We start from the raw sequence: 21,800 nt of genomic DNA on the forward strand, positions 1-21,800 counted from the left end.
CTGCAAGTTTCGGCGCCCGATGGAAGCCCAAGGGTGGACGGTGGGAGAAGAGGGGAGGGGAACAGGAGAAGCAGGGCTTGGCCGCCCGGCTCTGCTGCCCACTGGGCTGTAGCCCCACCTCTGGGTCACTCAGCCTGTCGGTGCCACCTCCACGAGGGCAGCCCCAGGCATGTGGAGCAGGGGTACTGGCGCTCTCCTTCCGGCCCCGGCCCTGCCACCAGGCCTGTCCTTAAACGTGAGCAAGTGTGCATACTCACTGGAGCAGAGCCTGCCCGCAAGGCCAGGAGACCGCCAGCTCCAGACAAGGGGTGGCGCCCGTCCTGGGCCTGAGGACCTGGGTTTCCCATCCAGCCTCTGGGGGCCCAGCCCTGCCTCTCCTCCAGGGGAGCCCCAGAGGTTTCACTGGACAGGGTAGGGGTCTGCCCTTGTCTGACACCTTGTGTTCCCAGGGCACCTGTCCTGGCAGTTCCCCTGCCAGCCACTGTGGTGGCCGCCCCGTGGAGGGATACTGTGGACACTGCCCTGGATGCCCAACCCAGCCCTCCTAGCCACATCTGCCCACCTGGCCTAGACATGCTCCAGGCCCAGCCAGGGTCAGCAGCTGCCCACCCCCACCCTTCTGGCCAGAACAGGGAGGTTTGTTTTGGAGGCTTTCAGGCAGGCCCCCACCCCAGCCCTCACTGTGGACCTGGGGGCCCCAGGGTGACAGAGGGTGGAGCCTAGGAGGGCTTGTGGGGTGGGCCCTGCCCTGAGTCCGTGCACACTTGATTTCCAGCTGGCACGGCACCTGGCACCTTCTGACTTGGTATGAGAGAGGAAGATCGGGGGAGGGAACCTGAGGAGCAGATGGGGGGACAAGGAGGGGAAGGGCAGGCACCCTGACACTCAGCTGCCAGGGTGTGGGCCCCACAGCCACACCCACAGCCTGCCTGGGTGCCCGGTGAAGGGGGGGGACCTGACACCACCCACCTCCCTGGGGCTGCAGAGCCACACCATGACGGGGGCTCAGCCACGTACCTGCTTGCCCTCTCTGCTGGACCCAAGTGGCCCTGGACACACATGCTCAGTGGGGCCTTACAGAGAAGGTGACCTCAAAGTCCTTCCAGCACAAGATGTCTTATCCCTGGAGGGTTCCGGAACAGGCCTCCATGGCAGCAGGAGTGACCCACGCGAGAGCCTGGGCCAAGCTTCCTGCCAGCAGGGCGCTTGCCAGGCCGGGTGCAGAGCAGGAAGGCCCGACCCCAGCCCAGCCAGACACCTGACTGGCACAGGATGCTCCAAGACAAGCCAGGTCCACCTGCCTGCCCACCCCCTGCCGTGGGGCCACCTGCTCCAGAGCTGGGAGTCCCGCCCAGTGGCCCCAGACCTGGCACAGGCCTGGGCACAGATGGCCCCATGTGGGGGGCTGCCTGCAGTGCCCACATCTCCAACCCTTGGGGGCAGGGAACAGCAGACACCCAGGTCCCCAAAGTTCTGCCCCCGCCCCTCCCAGGGTCGCCCGTCAGCGGGCAGGACAGACACAGGAGGGTGCAGGGCTGCTGTCCCCTGAGCACAAGGGTTTCTGTGGGGAGGACACAGGATCCCCTCCATGCCCTGGTTTCACATCCCGCTGACAGCCACACCGTTTCCTGAGGGTCCAGACTGGCCTGGGGGCCAGGCCAGAGCACAGACCAGCCTGGCTTTTTCCCTGCTGGATTCCACTTCCCTGCAGCGGGTCACCCCCTCCCTGGTGAGCATGGTATGGAGAGAGGCCTTGGGACGTCGTGAAGCAGCCTGATCTGACCTGGACCCGCTTGTAGCATGTTCCAGCCGTTCTCTTCCTGGCCAACAAGGAGTGACCCTGGGACAAGACAACCAGAAACCAGGGAGCGGATAGTGGGGGTTAAGGGCAGGCTGGGTTCTGGGGCCAGGTGGGCCAGGGAGGGGCTGCTGGCCAGAGCTGGGCTGTGCTGGAGGGTGGGTGGGGTGGAAGCTGGGGGCCACACTGAGGGCCAGGGGTCAGAGGAGGGAGGACAGGCTGTGCCAGCTGTTCCTATAAAGGGCAGGCGGCTTCCTCTTTCCACACGGCGCGCCTGGCACCCGCCTCCACAGACAGGGGCCCAGCTCTCAGCCTGCGGTCAGCCCCCTTGACCACAGGACGCTGGGCGGGGGTGGGCGGGCCAAACTGAGGCTCTGCGGCTGGCAGCCTAGGGGAGGGGTGGGGACCCCAGGACAGAGACAGGCAGGCACAGCTGAGAGCCCAGGGGGCTGGGGTGGGGCCCTGGCTGCCTGTGACCGAGGAGAAGTGAAAGCTGGGGGTGGGGGCCACAGGGCAGGGACAGAAGTTGGGGAGCTGAGTAGGTTCCCAGGAGCACCCCTGCCCCAGGCTCACTTCACCCTAAGCCTGGGAACCAGCACCAATGTGGGCAGGGACACACAGGCCAGTCTAGGGGACGGGCCTAGGGGGTCCCTACAGAGGCCCTGGCTAGTGTGGCAGTCCCGAACCTGGGGACCAGAAGTAGGGGTGGGGGGCTGCCAGGAATCCCCAAAGAGGGGCCCTTCTCTCCCTGAGGCTCTCTGACCTTCAGCGAGGGCTTGGGGAGTTCTGAGGTCAGATGGCCCCCACCCTGTCTTCTCTGGGCTGGGGTGCTCAGGGCCCTTTATGCTGGCAGGTCACATCCAGAGATGAAGGCCAGAGCGGTGCCAGAAGGTGATGAGCCTGGAGCCCCAGGGGCTGTGCTCAGCCCACCTCCAAGGCCCCTCATGACAGGCTAAGCAGCGCGCTGGGTGTGAGGACCCTGACTGCACACATGCGCCCATGCGCACACACACAGACACACACACACACACGGCCCTCCAGCGGGCTCCCCAGCCTCCCTTGGGGATACCTCCACCCCACCCACACCTCCTTGTGGCCGAGACTTCAGGTGAGATGTGGACCATCAGAGCGGTGAGCCAGGAGGCCCCAGGTGCTGGGCACAGATGAGGAGAGGCCCTCACACCCATCTCTGGGGACAAGCTCAGGCTGCGGAGGGCACGGTGTCCACAGTGGGGATGAGGCCCTGGGGGGATGGGGGAGTCTGGACACGGACAGGTGGAGCCAGGAGGCCCCGGGTGCTGGGTGCAGATGAGAGGCCCTCGCACCCATCTCGGGACAAGCTCAGGATGCGAAGCACATGGTGTCCACACGGGGATGAGGCCCTTCAGGGATGGGGGTGGTCTGGACAGGGACAGTTGCCACCCCCATCACACTGCCCACCCTGCTGGGCTCTCTGCAGGTCTTGAGGAAGGCGTGCGTATCTGGCATCACAAGTGAACAAGGTTTCGGCTGCTCTTGACTCGCGTCCACACTTGCAGGGGCGCCCCTGGGACCCTCAACAGGCCACAGTGGGTGGCTGTCCACTCAGGAAACCTGAGAAGACAGTACTGGGTGGCACACTGGATGTCTGGGCATGAGGCAGTGGTCAGGACAGAAGGGCTGCCCAGCCCAGCAACAGGGACATGCAGTGTCTGGTCACTGACCTTTCTGCCCTCCCCTCCCATCCTGGGCACACGGGGCCAGGAGTGCCCAGGGGCTATGCTCACCTCACCTCATGTAGGGCAGTGCCTAAAGGGCCAGCCCTGCTGGGGGAAGGGGGACCTCTGGGAGTCAGACCCAGGTGACATTTACATCTAGGGGGCAGAGGGTGTGGGGGCCTCGGTCATGCCCCATGAGGGGGGTCTGCCACCCACACCTCGGGGCCCCTGCTTCCGTCCCGTCTGCAGCCTGACCTTTCAGACCCAAGGTGACACCCGGCGACCCTGGCCCCGCTGCCCCCCGTCTGGCCTGGGTGGAGACCCGCCCCTGGGTGGGGTGGAGCCTGCTTCCTTCTCCACACCACAGCCTATCCTGCTTCCCCCCAGGGGCTCCAGGGGAACACCACTGGGCCCAGCTCTGGGGGGCTTACTAAGGATGGGGGAGGAGGTAGGGACCCAGGGGTCTCCTAGGCTGGGGTCCGTTCCTCCAGGTGACCTATGAGGCCCTGGGATCTGGGCTGGGAGGCTGGGCCTGGGTGGTGAAAGGCAGCCTAGAGAGGTGAGGTCCAGCATCAAGGGGCAGGGGGGTCTGGAGAAGCCCCCAGGGAGTCACACAGGTAGGGGTGGAGGCTTTGCTTATCTTTTAGGGCAGCACGTTGGGGTCTGCAGTTCTGAGGCCGCTGGCTCCCTCCCCATTAAGACATGAGACAGCTCTGCAGGGGACTGGCCACCTACTCCAGCAGGCAGATGAGGTGTCCCCATGGATGCCCACAGTACAGGGAGGAGCCACAGTTCAGCATGACCAAGAGGGAGAGGCAGAGGGCCCCAGCCAGGACCTGCCCACTTGTCAATGGAGTCAATGGAGACTGAAGGATCCCAGGGTCTGATGGGAAGACAGGCACCCCCTTACTCTTCCTGGGCGCAGGCCTGGTGGTAGCCCAGGGAGGGGCAGGGCCAACCCTGAACTTGATTGTGCCATGTCATCTGTTTGGGGGAGGGGCGTCGAAGGACTGACGGGTACACAGAGAAATAGAGAAATATGCCAAGCTCTTTCTTTTTTCTTTTTAAATCAGGCATTTATAAACAAGAAAGCATACATTAATTACATAAAAATAGTTTTCGAATAGTAGAGTAAGTCGTCATATTGTCATTAGCAGCAGCAAAGGAGAGAAGGGGACGGCGATGCGGACGCTCCTGGCGGGCACCAGGGTGGAGCTGTGGTTTTTTTTCCTTAATTGAAAAAAAAAAGTGTCATTTGTGACTCCTGACTTAAAGCAAGAACAAGACAGCCCCCCAAGCCCGGTGAGCAGGCATGAAGGACGGGTGGGGTTGCCCAGGAAGCCGGTGGGCGTGTTCTTCCTCTGTTAGAAACAACCCAGAAAAGAGGACAGCTACCAGTAAGGAGAGAGTCCTGGGGGAGGACCCACCATGTACACGTATGATACACGAGTGTAAGAGGAGAGAGTATTTACACGGTCGCTTTGTACACTGGCGAGTTCTGTACGAAAAGCAGGACACTATGTGAGTGAGTTAGCTGCTCCATAGATATGAATGTTATTGCTGTTGTTTTTTCCCTTCGTTAAAAATCTTCTTTCAGCATAGAAATAATGAGTGATTAAACTGAATACACGGTCATTCTGGTAATGGGTATTACACACGGGGAGAGTCAACAGCCTACGGAGAGATGCCTCTTCTGAAAGAAATGCAACTGCAGCTGCGAGGCAGGAGCCCGGGGACCCTGCCCCCAAGGACGGGGATGGGGACAGACAGCCCCTCACCGGCCTCGCCCGCAGCTGCCACTGGCTCTGGCAGGTCATGGGACCCTCACAGTGGGCCTAGGGGCAGGGGGGTGGGGGATGAGGCTGCCCAACCCCACCGCCGTACCTCAGCTCTTCCCGGTATCAGGGACCAAGCTGGATGGTGGCGGGGCAGACCGAGCTGATGGTCAGATGTGCAGGTGAGCAGAAGGGAGGTGAGGGGACACATTGCCCCCATGTGCAACTTGGAAAAATGTGTCTCCCTCTGGAGTCTAAAAACTCAGAAAGTGAACGGAGCAAACCCGGTGGCCTCGGGTGGCAGGTCCCGGGCGCCCTGCGACCTCACTGCAGGTTCAGACGGCGACAGAGCACAGCCGCACAGAAGCACACTGACACACTCAAAGCTTTGCTCCAACTAAATCATTTAGTTTCCCTTGAAGAAATGGCTGGAAAACACAACTCTGGAAAAACAAGGGTAAACACAGCATTCTGAGTGTTGCGTGACACAACCGACCCTCTACACGACACGGTAATAATGCCCATCGGTGGATATACGTATGGCAGAGGTTTAAAAGTCCATGCATACAGATTTAATAACTGCAAAGAAAAACAGAAGCAAAAAAATTTAAAAAAAAGAAAAACAACCAAACGCACGCTGCATATACACGGTGTCCCTTTTGCATTGCACTTTAGAAGGGGGGCTGGCAGCACCCAGCCCTGACCCAGCAAACCAAGGGCAGAACCCCTCCACCAACGTGGCCACCCGAACTCTGCTCTACTCGGCGGCCATGGCACTACCTCCCATGGCCACAGCTGCCGGGTGCTGGGACGGATGCGGGCAGAGGGTTCTGGTCAGGTCTCCCCACGTAAATAAATACCATGATTTAGGTCAGGGAGCCACCTGGTCTACTGGGAAATCATTTTTCAAGCTTGGGCATAAGAAACCTTATACAATTCGCATACAGTTGAGAGTAAACGCGATTATTTGGAATAAATGCAGGTAACTCATTGTGATCATGGCAGATCCAACAGCTACTGGAGACGTATTCTGGGGGAAGAAGACGAGTCAGGGTTTGCTGTACAAGACGCTGGAAGGCACAGAACCACCCCCCGAAGTTCAGTTTTTGCGTTTTCGTTTCGTGTGATTCCCTTGTTCAACCAAGCACCAGAGGGGTTTCTAGACACTCGAGCACTTAGGATGTGGATGCTCTAGAAATCGGTTTGCAGTATCTGAAAGTAAAAACCTCAGTTAACTGGGGAATAAAAAGAGAAGGGGAAGGTTTTTGACAAAGTGCAGTTCTAAGTATACGTTTAAATGAACAAACAAACAAAAGGAAAAAGAAAAACTGAAATAATGCTGTGTTTGTTGCAATGCTGCAGCCTCGGCCCAAACAGAAGGCGTGCCGCCGGCCAGATGGAGGGGCGCGAGGAGGAGGGCGCGTGCCCGGCCAGCGCGGACCCACCCCCGCCACCCGCCCGAGCACCCCCTGTGGACGTCCCTGCAGACGACCCTGTGGGTGGCGGGGGACGGCAGGTGGGTAAGGCGGCAGTGTTCCAGCTCGCGTGCACGCGGCACTCCCCGGGTCCTCCCCCGACAGTGCGGGAGACAGGTCCTTGTCGCTGAAAAAATAGACTCTGGAGAAAAACCCTTCGTGTGGTCACGCGGCCGCAGGTGCAGACAAGCTGCGATGGCTTCGAGGGGCAGGACGGGGGCCACCCCGGCTCCCATGTGGGTCCTCGGGGGGGCATCACGTGTGGGTGGGGCTTTTAAAAGTTAGTCATTAAAAAACGTGTTGATTTTTCTGAATATCAAGTCTCCTTATTGGTTTTAAATAGCTTATAACAAAAGTGTAAATGTTAGAACGTTCCGGCAAGCAGAGGGCCAGCCACAACCACCAAGCTGGCCTCGTCTCTGGGGCAGTTGGGAACCGGCTTGCACGCTTGAACTTGGCCAGTAGAAAATTTTGCAGTGGATTCCAAAAGTATGTGGTTCCAAACACTTGCTTGGTTCTAGGCACAGTAAGACGTTGTGCTATAAGGACTGGAGGGGGGCGTCCTGCTGGCACGGAGCCCCAACCCCGCCGCCCGCCCGCCTTGTGGCATCCGCCCTGCGCAGCAGACAGTGGGTTCGGCTAGGGCTCCAGCTCGGCCGTGCTCTCGCCACCTGCAGCCTCGGAGTGGGGCCGCGGCCACAGCTGCTCCTGCAGCCCCTTCACCACCTTCTCCAGGTGCTCCCGGGCCTCCCGCTCTCGCAGCAGGTCGGCCCGCAGCTGCTCACGATCGGCCTCTGCGTGCTGCAGCTTCACCTGCAGGTCCTCGATCTGAAAGGGATGCCTGCATTAGCCAGCTGCTCCCCACCCACCCTGTCGCTGCCTGGCCCCGGGCTGACCCTCCGGCCATCACACACTCGCCTCCCACGCCACCCACTGGACCTGCTGGTGAGCTCAGTAGGAGGACCAGCACCGTCTCCAGAGACCCTAAGACAGGGGACAACACCCAACCCCCATCCCTGGGAGCCTGCTGCTCAGCATGGCCATGGGGACCAGCTGAGACATTCACGGGCATGTGAGGGTGAGCTCAGCCCTCCTCCAGGACAAGAGAGGAGAGCCTGGGGCCACAACATCACCCCACGGAGGACGGGCCCGAAGCCGAGCAGCTCCCCACATCCAGACGGCCTGGCAAGGAGGGGAGGGACCCCAAGATGCCAAGGGCGCACCCGCCACCTCTGCCTCCCGTGGCTCCCTGCGCACCTGGGCAGAGTACTTGGCCCGCAGGCGGCCAGCCTCGCAGCCCTTGTCACACACGCGGGCTTGCCGCGCCTGCTCCAGCTCCCGCTTCAGGCGCAGCCGCGCCTCGTTGGCCTCCTTCATCTTCTTCTCGTTCTCCGCACGGAGCCGCTCGATCTCCTTCCGCAGGCTGCGCTTGGCCTCCGTGGCCTCCCGCAGCTTCTCCTTCTTGGCCACGCGCAGAAACTCCAGCTCCTGAGGTGAGGGGCAAGCTCAGGGGCGCCCCCACGCCAGGCCTCCCCAGCACCCGCCTGCCCCATAGGTCCCTGTCCCCTCCGAGCACTGCCCACAGCCCCTGGGTGTATCCTCAGTATCAGCGAGGGGCTCACCCGGGCACCGCACCATCTGAGGGCCCCAGAGGCCCCATGGCCAGATGGAGAGGAGGTGGCCCTTCTGGGGACTCAGCCCCACCCCTGCAAACATGCTCATGAATATGCATGTGGGAAATCACACCTCCAACCAGAACTAGGGAGACGGAGGGGTGCTGAGTGAGCAAGCGGTTGCAAGCTGGCTCTGGGGCTGGCAGGGCTGTGCTGAGTGAGCCCACATGCCAGACACTGGCTGAGGTGTGAGAGCAGAGAGACCAGGGGGCCCAGGCCGCAGAGCCCTGGGTGACAGCCCCGCCCTCCCGGGTGCTGAGGACTCGTTAATCAAGTCAGGTGGGCAGGGGAGGCCAGCAGAAGCCTCTTGGAAAGGAAGTAAGTGCCCCGGGGGAGTGGCCTGGGGCCTGGTGTGGGGACGGGTGTGCAGCCACTCACCTGGTGCAGACTGCGCTTGGCCTGCAGGGCGGCACTCAGCTTCTCCTCCTGCTTCACACGCATCTTCACCACCTCGTGCAGGAACTTCTCTTTGGCTTCCTTGGTGTCCAGGCCGCCCTCCAGGGCCTGCCGCAAGTGCTCCAGCTCCGCCTCCAGCCCGCTGCTCGGGGTGTCGGTGGGGGCCATGGCATCAGGGGCGGCAGGGGCCGCGGGCGGGGCAAGCAGGCCTGGGGAGCTCAGGTCCTTGGCAGAGCTGGATGAGGTAAAGGATGGAGAGGACAGCGAGGACAGGGAGGAGGTGACTGCAGAGAGAGACAGACAGAGACGCAAGTTAGCAGAGCATCCTCTCCCGGGATGGGACCCTCCCAGGAGGACCAACCCCCTAAGAACAGACGGGCGTGGGCACTCACACTCCTCTCGGCTCTCCACCTCCACCTCGGCCTCCGAGTCCTTGTCCTCCTCGGGGGCAGGCCCGGGTGCTGGTGTCTCCGGGGCTCCAGGGGTGTCTGCAGGTAGCTTCCGCTTCCGGGGCTGGATGCAGGCGGGGAGGGGCTCAGGGGCCCGGGAGACGACCGTGGCGCAGGGCGGGCTGCTCACTGCCTTGTGCTGGGCTGGCGGGGCCAGGGCCACGTTGGGGGCCACGCCCGTCTCAAAGCTCTTGTAGGAGTAGAAGCTGTGGGAGACACAGCAGGTACTCCGTCCTTGACAGCTGCCCCAGCCCCTGCATGCCCCCCATAGCAGGCCCTGCTCCCACAGAGAGTGTGAGGGAGCAGACACTTCAGCCTAGGGCAGCTGGAACACGGCTCCCAGCCACCATGCATTGTGTGCCACCAACTTTAGAGCACAGAAAACCTAGACACCCTCCCCCATACCACCAAAGGACCAGCACTTCTGCGACTGCCTTACCCGGAGAGCTGGGGCCTGACACGAGGCCTCCAGACCGCCTGCCCGCCAAGCTTAGGGACGATTAAAGTGGGAACCTGATTAAAGCAGGAACCTGCTTCTCTGGCTGGTCTGCAAGCCCCGTGGGTCATGGCTGGTGGTCACGGCGGGAGGGTCACTCACCTGTCTCGAATCAGGGCTGGGAGGTGCGGGGAGAGCTCTTTGTCACTCGCGGAAACTGCAGGGGACCAGGGTCGGAAGGCGGAGAGGCGCTGGCGAGGGTGGACGCAGCCCAGGCTCTGTGGGAACAGGGGCTGTCAGAGGGGGGCCCCAGGCCACCCCGCCCCCGCCCCAGCTGCCAGGGCCGCGCGCCACACCTTGCTGGAGGAGCCGGCCAGGGTCCGCAGCCAGCCTGGATGCTTGTCCTTCTCGGAGGACGTGGGGTGCTGGGAGGGGGTGTCATCTGCTTTTCTTACAGAGGCCGGGGGATCAGAGACCTGTGAGCGACACAGAAGTTCCCACTGACACGCTGGGTAGGACACAGCCACACATGAGGCATGCCCAGGGACACGCAGACCCCGCAGGCACACATTGCATGGTGCGCCTGGTCCAACGCGGGCCTGACAGCTGGCAGAGGCCAAGGACCCACAGCACGTCAGCTCAGAAGGGACCCCTGCCCACCCCCACTGGGGCTGACAGGTCTGGAAGGGGCAGCGGCAGGCAGGCTCGCGGGCTGAGCACAGGGCCCTGTTGGGGTTGCCTAGAGCTTTCCAGGGGCATCTCACGTAGCGCCCCCAGAGCTCTGGGTTTCACCACATGGTACTAATTTTAGAAACTTCTTGTGGGGCTGGGCCAGCTGCATGACGGGTGAGCAGAAAGCTCGGGCCATGTCCCGTCCCTGCTGGAAGGAACAGCCCCAACATGAACTGAGTGCACTCAGCCTGCTGAGAAAGCCCCTGGACGTCCCCAAGTCTTGTGTAGGGGAAGGAAGCTCGGGACACACGAGTCTTGTGTCTGCTGGATACCGTAGCAGGAGCGGCCTCCAGGGCTGGTGTCAAACTGCCCCCTGCCTGCTGGCCCCAGGGAACAGCTGGAGAGAATACCGAACCCCAGAACTGGCCCTGAGGGGCCTGCGCTTCCAGGGCTGTGGGGGAGGAAGTGGTCGGTCAGCTGCCGTGCTCAGCAGGGTCATCACAACAAAACTCAAGGGATGGAGCCAACTGGGTGCAAGACCACCAGGGCAACAGAGCCCACATTTTTGGGTGTGTGCAGGGGCCACTCCCAACCCCACAGCCAAAGCTCCCTAACTCCACTCCAGGAAACCTGGAACCCTCGGGCCCAGACCCGTGGGGCTGGGCGGCATGCTCTGGCCTTGGTCCCAGCACAGGGTGGCTGCGCCCTCAGCCTGCCCACCCAGCCCCTGGGAGACTGGTTGAGGGTCCTTCAGACAGCATGGACAGACAACTCAGATCTGAACACACCTGGTGCTCTTGCTGGGGCGGGGCGGGGTGGGGGGGCGGTGAAGGGGAAAGGAGCTAGGCGATGCCTGGGGGCCTCCCGAGCTTGGTGCATAGTGTTGGACCGGGCGCCACCCGCAAGGGTGGGGCTTCCTGTCTGAGCCGAGTTCTCACAGGAGAGAAGCCACAGCGCCCTGCCGGCTCCTCCAATTCCGAGAAACCTCAGGGAGCCCTCGTGGGAGGTGTCAGACGACCCGGGCCGCAGGCCACCCCCACGCGGCCAGCAAGCCCCACCACACGGCGGGGGTGGCTTCCTGCTAAGGAGAAAGGCTGGAGCCTCCTGCCCCCTCAAACTGCCTGAGCCCTGGTCCACCCAGGATGCAGGAGCTGAGCAACCTTGGGGACTTGGTCCAAGGAAGCCCGGTGTGCTCTCCACAAAGTCCAGGTGGCTGGTTACGGGAATGAGGAAGCATCAGAGGAGGAGGCATGGCCACCAGGGCCCGAGGGAGTGACCCCTCTTTAAAGCCCAGGAAGGATGGGCCATGGAGATGGCAGAAGATCAGCGACACAGCCATGTGTGCAGTGGTAGCCGCGTGGCCACCTCTGCGAGGGGGCGAGCCTGTGGCCCCCGGCCCCTGGCACTGCTGGGCCCTGGAATCCAGGACGCACTCGAGCAGCTTCCCCACACTTCAAGGTGCACGTCCTGCCTGACAGAGAAGCCTGCGGGGACAGTGCAGAGACGTGGGTTCCAGGAGAACGCCCCTGGTGCCACAGGCAGCCCCTACCCGGGACTGCTCAGTGGCCACGCCTGTCTGTCACTGTGGAGCCTGTGCATCAGCCAGGGACCTGCATATGTGTGTAGGATCTGGGGTAAAACTGGGGGTGACGTCACCCTCATGACCTTCCTGTCCTCCCAGGTCAGAGGCCCCAAACCGTGGAGCTGCCGCATTTGGGTGGAGCAGGGTGTGCACGGCTGCTGAGGCTGTGGCCACCCCAGAGGGCAGCACAGGGGGCAATAGGCAGAGCAGGGGTAGCTCCTGGCAAACCCCCTTGTGCTCACAAGGGCTGTACTCAGTGTCTGAGCCCCAGAGGTCCTGCAGGCCAGCTCAGCCAGGCAAACCCGGGGTCCTCTCTGCAGGCAGGGGGCTCCTGGGGGAAAGGAGGGCTTCGGACTACCGAGAACGAAGCTGTCTCAGGTTTTCCTCCCTGGGTTCTGCACTGTGAGCCCCAGCTCCACGCTCTACTTCCTAGGCCCCACCCTGTCCACCTTAAACAGAAAGAGAACGAGTACATGGGGGAGGAAGGAAGAGAACATTCCCAACACCAACCGGTGGCACCGGACTCGGGCCAGAGCACCCAGTGTGAGCTCTGCATACAGGAGTGCTGACTGGCCCATCCCCCAGGCCCCTGGCTCTGGGGTGACCAGGCAGTGCAGAGGAGAGGCTCTCTGACCAAAAGGCGGAGCCAGGGCCCAGCTGGGCACAGAGCTGCCCACCGCCAACCTGGACAGGCCAGAGTGAGAGAAGCCCAGCACAAGGCAGGACCAGGCCTGAACGGCCCCAGGCTCTGGGAGGAAGAGCGGACTCTCAGCCCGTACATGGACACGAGGCAGGGTGGAGGGAGACATCGCCGGAGTACTGCGCAGCGCTGCGTGCAGCATCCAGAGACCACCCAGGTGGCTGCCTGGTGGGAGGGTGGCCACTTGAGGTCACCTCCCAGCCCAGGTCCACAATTTCATCCCCAAGCCCTTGTGGGATGTGTGGGCTTTGGGCTGAGGCCCCGGAACATGAGGTGACCGGGCTCCACCTACCCAGGCAGGCACTGTGCTGCCCTGAGAAATGCCACCGAGTACAGCTGGGCAGCTGTCCAGGGTGCCTGCCCAGGGCACCCTGGGTGGTCAGGATGTAGAGACTCCTTGCACCCTCCCAAGGGGCACATGCCCCCGTTCACAGTCGTGCACACGCAGAGCTCAACGGGGAGGCCACAGGCACAGGCACCCAGAAAAGAGCAGTGGCCCCCTTCCCCACCCCCGAGCTGCATGGGTCTGCTCTCTTCAGCACAAAGGTGTCCCCTCTGGCCTCGGGGCCTAAGGCCAGGATGCACGCTGGCCTGGGCGCTCTTCAGGGCTGAGGGCAGCCAGCACCCACACACCCTCTAGTCCAGCAGCACTGGGCGATGTGGCTGGGGAACCGGGCGGGAGAGTCTCTGATGAGACCTACACTAGGGATGAGGAGCACGACCTGGATGGAAGACCCACCCCACAGAGAAAATGACACTCAGCTCCCTGGACTCCTTGCTAGGAGTTCTGCCATCTGGGGACCAGGCCCAGATGAGGGTCTAGCTAGGTGCTGCGCTCAACCAGGGAGTGAAACGCACTGTCCAGCTGCCAGACGTCGTCAACTGGACGGCTGGTCGTGAACTGATTTGAAGGATAACGTCAGGCTTGCTGTCAACCACCTGACCCCTCCCAGACTCAATGCCTGTGCAGCCACCCTGGCAGAGCCCCAGCGACACAGGTGCCTCCCACCATCAGACATTGGAGGACTGTCAGCCTCTCCCCAGAGGCAGCTTCACTTCTAGACAGACACCCAGAGCAAGCACCACAGCTCAGCTGAGGGCCATGTCCCAACATGGCTGGTGTGTGCACACAGCCTCCAGGTGAGCAGGAAACCCCACATGAAGCTGACATGAAGCTGGGCGTGCCTTCCAGACACACCGGCTCTGCTGTACAACACACCTGCCTGCACCGTCTCCACCACCTGCTTCTGCACCCTCTTTCACCAGGCGGCAGCTAACACGGAAAACCTTACACCAGCTCAGAGAAAACCTGAAGGTGAGCCGTCTGGAGAAACCAAGGCTCTAAAGGGGTGAGCCCCACCCCCACGAACTCCCTCATGACGCAAAAGCACAAGGAACCAAAGGTGAAACAGCAAAGGGGGAATCCACCAAAATCAGAACATTTGTGCCTGAAAGGACACCACCAAGAAGGTGAAGACAACCCACAGAATGGAAGAAAGACTGAAAACAACCCAAGTCCAGGGAGAAGGACTCGAACAGGTGTGTCTCCAAGGAGGACACACGGCCATCAAGCATGTGAAGACTCTCAGTGTCTCACAGTAGGGCGATGCACCTCACAGCCACCAGGATGACTGCAATCACAACCAGAAAGCATGTGTTGGGAGGCGGCAGAGAAACTGGGAACTTGCGTGTTGCTGGCGGGGACGTGACCCAGGCAGCTGCGGCACAGCTGAATGTAGAACCACCCCGTGAGCACAGTTAACACGCAGAGGACTGGAGAGAGGGGCTCAGCCTGGGACCAGAACCTACAGGAATCCAGACAAAGCACAAGAATGTCTGCTACACCCACATGTGAATTCACAATCATCTCAATAAGAATTTAAATAACCTGCCGAGTGCCCCTCACACTCACGAGGACGGCTGGAGCTGTTTCAAGGATGGACGATACGCGGCATCATTGGGGAGGACGTGGAGAAACCGGAACCCCATGCTACTGGAGGGGAACGGTCATGGGACAGCCCAGCAATTCCTCAAAAGCACAGAATAGCCCACGACGCAGCAATGCCACTTCTGGATGGACACACTCAAGATCATTGAAAACACATCCACAAAAAAATGGGACATGTGTTCATAGCAGCATTGTTCCTAACAGCCAAGGAGTGGAAAGTCCCACATGTCCATCAGTGGGCGAAGGAGTAAACAAAACATGGTCCATCCATCTACACCGCAGAGCACCCCTTGGTCCCAATGAGGTGCAAGGCTCTAACACATGACACCACAGAGCCCAGCAAGAGGAGCAGACCCAAGAGGCCACTGTTTCAGCCCCATTCTCATGGACCGTCCAGAACAGGCAGATCTGCAGACAGGAAGTGCACCAGTGGGCCCAGGGGGCCCACGGGGCACGGTTTCCTTCCGGGTGATGCAGATGTGCTGAGACTAGACACTGGCGACTGAGCATGGAGTCATGCTCTCAGAAAGGGTGGACTTTATGGCACGTGAATTACATCTCCATAAAGCTATTATTAAAACTACTTATTAGAAAAATGAAGTAAACTGTTGGTTGAAAAGCCAAACCACCGAGGATCAACGGTTCCTGACTCACCGTCCTTCCAGCAAAGGACGGAGCAGGACGCCTGAGGAGCCACTTGTGGCTGGCCCTGGAAGAGGTAATGGCCCCACGCCCACAGGACCACTCTGACCCACAGGGCCCAGAGGGCGTCAGAGGTCAGGGAAGGTCTCACTGGGGCTGGCATCCACTTGGCACCTGGCTGGGCAGCCAGGGCATGTCCAGAACAACAGCATGGACCTGGTCAGGGTTCTGAGGTGGGGGTGGTGGGCTGCACACAAACGCAGAGGCCAGGCACAAGGGGTGGCCCCTAATTTCTGAGGACCCCCAGATCCCCACCTCCTAAACCCTGTGGTGGGCAGTGGGCACCCCAGGACCCATGCCCACCATGCAAGGGAAAGTCTCTCAAGAACTCATAACCTTAGGCCTGCAGAGACCCCTGGGAGGAACGGGGTGAGGGGCAGCACCACGCAGACGGCCAGAGCCCACAAGAAAACGGGGCAGAAACACCCAAATAGACGCAGCCTGAGAGGAGCGGACACAGGGAAACCTCGCGTGGACTGGCCCCAGCTCTGGGCAGGCATGAGGCCCTACTTTGCTGGACTCTCCCGCCCAGGGCGGCCAAGGGCCCCCCTGCTCCAGCAGGTGGACAACCTCCCTCACTCAAGACCACAGCCAGCCCTGCCGTGCCCAGAATGCCCCCCATCCGGGGTGGGCACAACAGGGAACCACAGGCTCCTTCCTGCTCCTTCCCTTGCCCACCCCAAGGGAGGGCTGCTACAGAGGACAGAGTGTGGCTCCCAGGCGGATGCGGGGCTCTGAGCTACCACATCCCACCCAGGCTTCGAGAGTAAGTCCTGCCAACAGCACCCAGGTCTCCTGAGGGGAGCTCTCGGCCCGGTGCTCTGGACCACCATCTCCACGTCCACCCCAGGGCTGCGTCGTGGACAGTCCAGGAGATTTTACAGTTCCAGAAACTGCCGAGCTATTTTTGTAAGTACCATTAATATTTTCCACGTGATCATTCATGTTTCATATTACGCTTAAATTAACCTATTTTCTGATTATTGTGGTACAGAGGAAGCAGATTAAATTTGCAAGACAACCCCAAACCCCAAAATGAAGTGAAAATAGCAATTTTACAGATTCACTTTTTTTTAAATTTAAGTAGGTCATCTTTTCTGTTACTTCCACATCGTTGATGAGAATAAGTTAAGACTTTTCTAATGAAAGTCACTGCCCCTCCCTGACAAACCAAACCTCAGCAGCTCTCAGCTGGCAAGGGTGGGGGCAGGGGTGGGGCCTTCCCTCCCCAAGGAGCCCTCGACACCACTCAGAAGGAACCCTGGGCAGGTGCACAGTCTGGCAGCCCCTGAGAGGGCCACCCAGCTGCGGGTGGCACCCCCACATGGAGACTGTAGGGGGTGGGGATGGGCTCGGGGGGTGTGTGTCCTTGAACACCCTGGACGTCTGTCCTGACCACAAGAAGCCTCTGGTGCCCTTGTCCCCACACGCCACAGCCCTGCCACCAGCCCCGTACCAGGCCACCCACACCCACCACCCCTGAGAATCAGAAAGTCAGGGAAAGTCCCGCCGGACTGGGCAGGGGGAATGGAACCTTTCTTTTTCTTCGAAGTCACTGGAAAGTAACCGTAAAAAGACTTTCAAAAAACCCCAAACAACCAGAATCCAAGAACAATGAAGCTGTTCTGAAACTCCACGATTCTTGTTTTGAGGCTTATTTTACTCCTACAACACTGTTCTTGGTTTTAAAGGGTGGTGAGCACCTTGACTGGCCAGCGTGGAGTGGACGCAGGCCTCTGGCCCCGGGAGAGGGAGGGGGACAAACAAGCCTGTCTACACAGAACAAGAAAGGAAAAGCGGCCGCCCTTCCTGGAGTGACTGAGCGCCGGCCTCACCAGAAGAGAACAGTTCACAGGGCAGGAGGGGGGCTGGATGCACCGTGGTCCACGTGGGCAGCCCTGGCCCCACCAGGCCCTCAGGAGGCTCAATCACTCTGTTGACCCCCAGCAGGCCTCTGACACAGGAACCAGGACGGATGCGTGGGTGCCGTCCGGATGAAGGCCAGGCGGCTGCTCTGCAGGGTCACTCCTCCGACACCTCCTGACCCAGACCCGCCCCCCAGCAGCTCCTCTCACACCAGCATCTGCCACCAGGGGTGCCATGGCGCCTCACTGCACCCAAGGCATCTCCCTCGAGGCTCCTAGGGGTGTGATCCCCGCCCCTCTCCGCTTCCACTAGCAGGCCTCCTCCTCCTCAGAGCTGCAAGCTCTGCCCAGCGGCGGCTCTGGGCCACCCTCTGCTCCCTACACCTACAGAGCACGCTCAAATGCTCCTGGACTCACAGGGGCACTGGCCGTCAGGACAAGGTTGGGGCACGTGTGGGGGAGCATGTGTATACGTGTGTGTGGGCACCTAGGGCATACATGCAGCCTGCACATTCTCATGTGTAATCAGTCAGCTGCCCCAGGTGAGACTAGAGAGAACCCCAGGTAGGGGGCAGGTGGGAGTCAGCTGACGGGACAGTGTCAGGAGGGGGACAGGCGAGGCCCAACAGGCCTTTCCCAGAGCAGAGCCCTAAACCCAGCAGGCTGGGGGGGTGGGCAGTGTCCGGGTGGCCCCAAGATAGGTCTTTGGTGGAAGAGAGCCCCCCGCAACTGGTCTTGTCAGTCAGACACTGACCCAGATGCTGACTGGGGGCAGGGGGCCACCGCTAAGCCACAGCGTCAATGGAAATGGGAGCCACATGTGATGAGAGGCCACTGGGACCCAGCAGCCCGCCTCCTTCTAGTAAGGGGTCTTCCTGCTCCTCCAAACGACAGCCTCATGCCCACTGAGGCCCTCAGACTTGACTGGCTCCTGCGCCTCGGCTGAGAGCAGAGCAGGAGGGGGCCTGCTGAGCACCTGGGGGCCCAGGGAGGACAAGGCTGAGGACTGATCAGAATCCTGCCAGGGAGCACACACGATCAGAGCAAGCAGCAAGGGTTGTGTCCAAGAGGCGCCTCGAGCATCTCACCCATGACCCATTCCTCCAGGAGGGGCTGCCAGGGTGGCATGGGCAGGGTGGGCAGCACCAAGTCCGTTCCTGTGTGATGGGAGGAGGATCAGGAAGCTTGGCATCGGGAGGAGGTGACACAGTGCAGGGGCTGGTCGGTTCTGTGGCGGAGGTTGGAGGACCAAGAGCTCCATGCCCAGATCCCGGCCACCATCTGTGTCCTGGGGACACTGACATGACCCCTACTGGTCAAGCATGCCCTGACCTTTGAGCTGGCAGGTGTGACTCCCGCGTTGTTTACTGTCGCACAAGCACTACTCCAGAAAGGAGACCTGGTGCTGGGAGAGGGCACTCAATGAACCCTGAGCCCCCAGCTCAGTGCATCCTGAGAGGCCAGAGGGAAACAGATCTGCTGACCAGACCTTCTGACCGTGCAGGAGCTGGCGGGGGCCTCAAAGACACAGTAGGAGCGAGAGATGGGGAGCCTTGCTCTCCAACGACCCCCTCACTCCAGCTAGCCAGGCTCCCTGTGCCCCGGGAGGCCCCGTGTGGACAAGGTCCACCACCCCACACCCCAACCCACTGAGGGGAGCCCCTCGCTCAGGCCCCACTTTCCAGCACCTCAAGTCCATGGGGGCAGACCTGTCTACCTCACAGGTCACAGAGCCTGCGCCATCCTCAGGCGGACAGCCCGCTAACAATGTTCTCAGTGTCCGAACCGCCCACGTCGGGAGATCCCTGTTTCTCTCCACATCAGGATTTCTCCTGTCCAGGGAACACGCTCCCCATCTTCAGAGTCTAAGCAAAAACACCTATATGTGCTGTCTACCCAAAGGCCGCACGAGGCCCATCTCCACATAGAACGGGCCTCTGCCTGGCCCACTGGAGCCTGACGCCAGACTCCCATAGCGCCCCTGGGCAGGAGGCGGGTGGAGAAGGAGGCCCTCCCAAGACCCTTTCTAACCTGAGGATGGACACTGGGGCTGGATCCCAGGTCACACGACGGCCAACACCCGGCTGGGGTCAACTCTGAACAGATTCTCGGTAGATGAAGTCCAACAGGAAGAGAGTGCGGGCAGAGAGTGAGACAGCATGAGATCCCAAGGGGCTGGGCTTTCCTTCAGACAGAGAGGGCCACTCGCCCCCCACCCCGGCCGAGCAGGGCATCCTGGCCTCTCACACTCACGTGGGGGGAAGGAGACCGGCCTGGAGGAGAGCCAGGCTCCCACGTTCTCATCGTCCCGCCCTCCGCTCCTCAGAGGGTGGCAGAAGGAGGTGTGGAGGCCCCGCGCCCGCAAAGCAAGGACAGAACTCGAGAGCCCGCTGCAGCTCCCCACGCACACCTCAGACGGGCCCATCTGCACTGCACAGAGCAAAGAGGAACGGTAGGATTTGGAGCGTTCTATGGCTCTAAGGAGCGGCAGAACTTAAAACATCTTATTTTCCTTTATTTGAAATGGCGTTAATTAGCCACAAAAACCCCCAAGACAAGTCTGTCAGAGATTTTAGCCCCTCTTTCTGCTTCCCAGACAAAAGCCGAGTTACATAGCCAGCCAGAATCTGCAAGACACATGGTCACCTGGACCTGCCAAGTGTGTGACTGCAGAGACCCAGCAACGGCTGCTCACGGTCCTCAGGGACCCAGGGTCAAGGGCTCCCCCAGCTGTGGAGCACAGCCTTGCGAGGGAACTTGGAAACTGCTTTCTAACCTGGTAAGAAGAAAGATCCTCCAAAAGAAGAGTTTTAAAAGCCCATCTGTTAACGTACCCCAAGTGCAAGCAGAGGGCTGGTGACGGTGAGGAGGTGGAAACTCATGGTGGAGGTGGCTCAAGCCGGCAGAAACCCCAGGCGTCTGAACCACGACACACGACACACCATGCAGGCCGCCCACCGCGGCCCAAACACAATGCAGAGCCAAAGGGCCTTCTGTACCACCAGTTCAAACAACAAAACAAGCCCCTCCTCTCTACTGTTGGGGATGCTTTTGTCCAGGAAAGCACACACACATGGGCCCTCAAATCCCCAGTCCACGCTGACCACGGACAGAGATGGAGTCAGAGGACCCGCGTGGAGCACCCACCCCACTTTCGGCCACAGTGACCACAGCCCCTGGGTGGGTGTGGCCTGTCAGGCAGGTGTCTGCCCCCACCTCTCCTCCTCTGGTCGCAGGCCTCCTGGGGGAAGGGAGGGGAACTTGACCCAGCAGGAGACACACAGCAAGGTGGGGGATGTGCAGCTTGGCCCCTCAACCACGCCTGCAAGCAGCACAGAGAAAAGCAGGGGACCCGGTGCTGAGGAGGCTACGGAAGGGCAGGTGTGGGCGGTGGGGCCAGCGGATGGTGTGGGCAGAAGGGAAGACACGCTGGACCTGGCGGTCATCCACAACAGGGCCAGAGCCTTTGTGGCCCTTCCTGCCAGCGGGAGGGGTCCCGGGGGAGCTGTCCCCGACTCTGCAGCAGCCTGAAGGGCCCCCAGAGGCAGGTCCTCCTTCTCTGGGCATCGCATGTGCAGAGAAAGCTGACAAGGCCCAGCCTGGATCTTGAGAGCGTCCTGGCCTCAGCGGCCAGCTCAAGGGACAGAACACTTTCTCCCCAGCTTCCCGGCCAGGAAGTGACCAGGAGGCCCCGCCCATGCAGGCAGCCCCGCCCACCCAGCTGGGTCTGTTTTGCTTCCTCGGTCCCCACCCCTCCCTCTCACAGTGGCGGCAGCCCTGGTTGTTTTCTCTCCATAGAAACCGACACAACACTGAGCCCAGCACCCGAGCCAGCGTGGTGGACAGTGGCGCTGCCCGGCCTCGGGAGCAGCTCAGAGCTGGCGCAGTGGCTGCCTCTGCTTCCGGGCTGAGGTACTGAGGCTGGCGAGGGACCGGGGAAGTCACCACAGGTGTGTCCCTGGCACATTCCCAGAGTGCCTGCTGGAAGACAGCTCACGTGGAGACAGAGCTGAGAATCCACAGGCCTGTGGTTGGCGCCGACCAGCTCCCAGGAAGGCAGGGCCACCAGAGTGAGTCCCGAGGAAAGTGCAGGACACATCGCGTGAAGCACACCATGTCACTTTCACATTTGGATGAGGGTCTCCGAGGAGACCTGACCCTTCCTGTCCAAGGTTCATCACTGCCTGGGAGATAGGCTGGGGTGGGGAAGGGGCTGCGTGGGCCACACCGGGCCCAGGAGAGCCAGGACAAGTCAACAAGGTGAGCATGGGACAAGGCTGCAGAACACACACCTATTTTTCATCTGAGAAGCGGGGGGACACAGGTTCTGCTGCCTCAGAGCAGAGAGCACTGGGGTCACTAACCACACACGTCCATCCACAGCAGGAACCACGCCATCCACAGCTGACCCTCAGCAGCAGGACCCCTGCCACTGGTGAGCTGGTCAAAGGCCAGAAACCCCTGACAATCCCCCTTCCTGTGGATCATCCCAGCAAATGGAGGGGGACAGGGCCTGGCAGGTGCAGGAGGCCAGGGCCCAGGCGCAAGGTTCTCCTAGCACTGCCAGGCCAGCGGCCGGGCGACACAGCTGCACCAGGGGCCCTGACCCCCGCCACACCCAGCAATGTCTCC

At 61.1% G+C, this 21,800-nt stretch overlaps 1 protein-coding gene across 1 annotated transcript in view; it reads right to left on the minus strand.

The window, feature by feature from the left end:
- Positions 1 to 4,567: 4,567 nt before the first annotated feature.
- Positions 4,568 to 21,800, minus strand: part of SKI (SKI proto-oncogene) — a 54,319-nt gene continuing 37,086 nt past the window's right edge. Inside the window, exons 2-7 of the mRNA XM_052653755.1 lie at positions 10,056 to 10,175; positions 9,862 to 9,977; positions 9,207 to 9,469; positions 8,797 to 9,098; positions 8,003 to 8,233; positions 4,568 to 7,573 (exon numbers count right to left, since the gene is read on the minus strand). Coding sequence (XP_052509715.1) covers positions 7,385 to 7,573; positions 8,003 to 8,233; positions 8,797 to 9,098; positions 9,207 to 9,469; positions 9,862 to 9,977; positions 10,056 to 10,175 — 1,221 coding nt within the window. The 3' untranslated portion in view covers positions 4,568 to 7,384. The remainder of the gene's footprint in view (positions 7,574 to 8,002; positions 8,234 to 8,796; positions 9,099 to 9,206; positions 9,470 to 9,861; positions 9,978 to 10,055; positions 10,176 to 21,800) is intronic.

The sequence above is a fragment of the Budorcas taxicolor genome, chromosome 16 (genome assembly GCF_023091745.1).
Source record: "Budorcas taxicolor isolate Tak-1 chromosome 16, Takin1.1, whole genome shotgun sequence".
In the NCBI taxonomy this organism is placed as follows: domain Eukaryota; kingdom Metazoa; phylum Chordata; class Mammalia; order Artiodactyla; family Bovidae; genus Budorcas; species Budorcas taxicolor.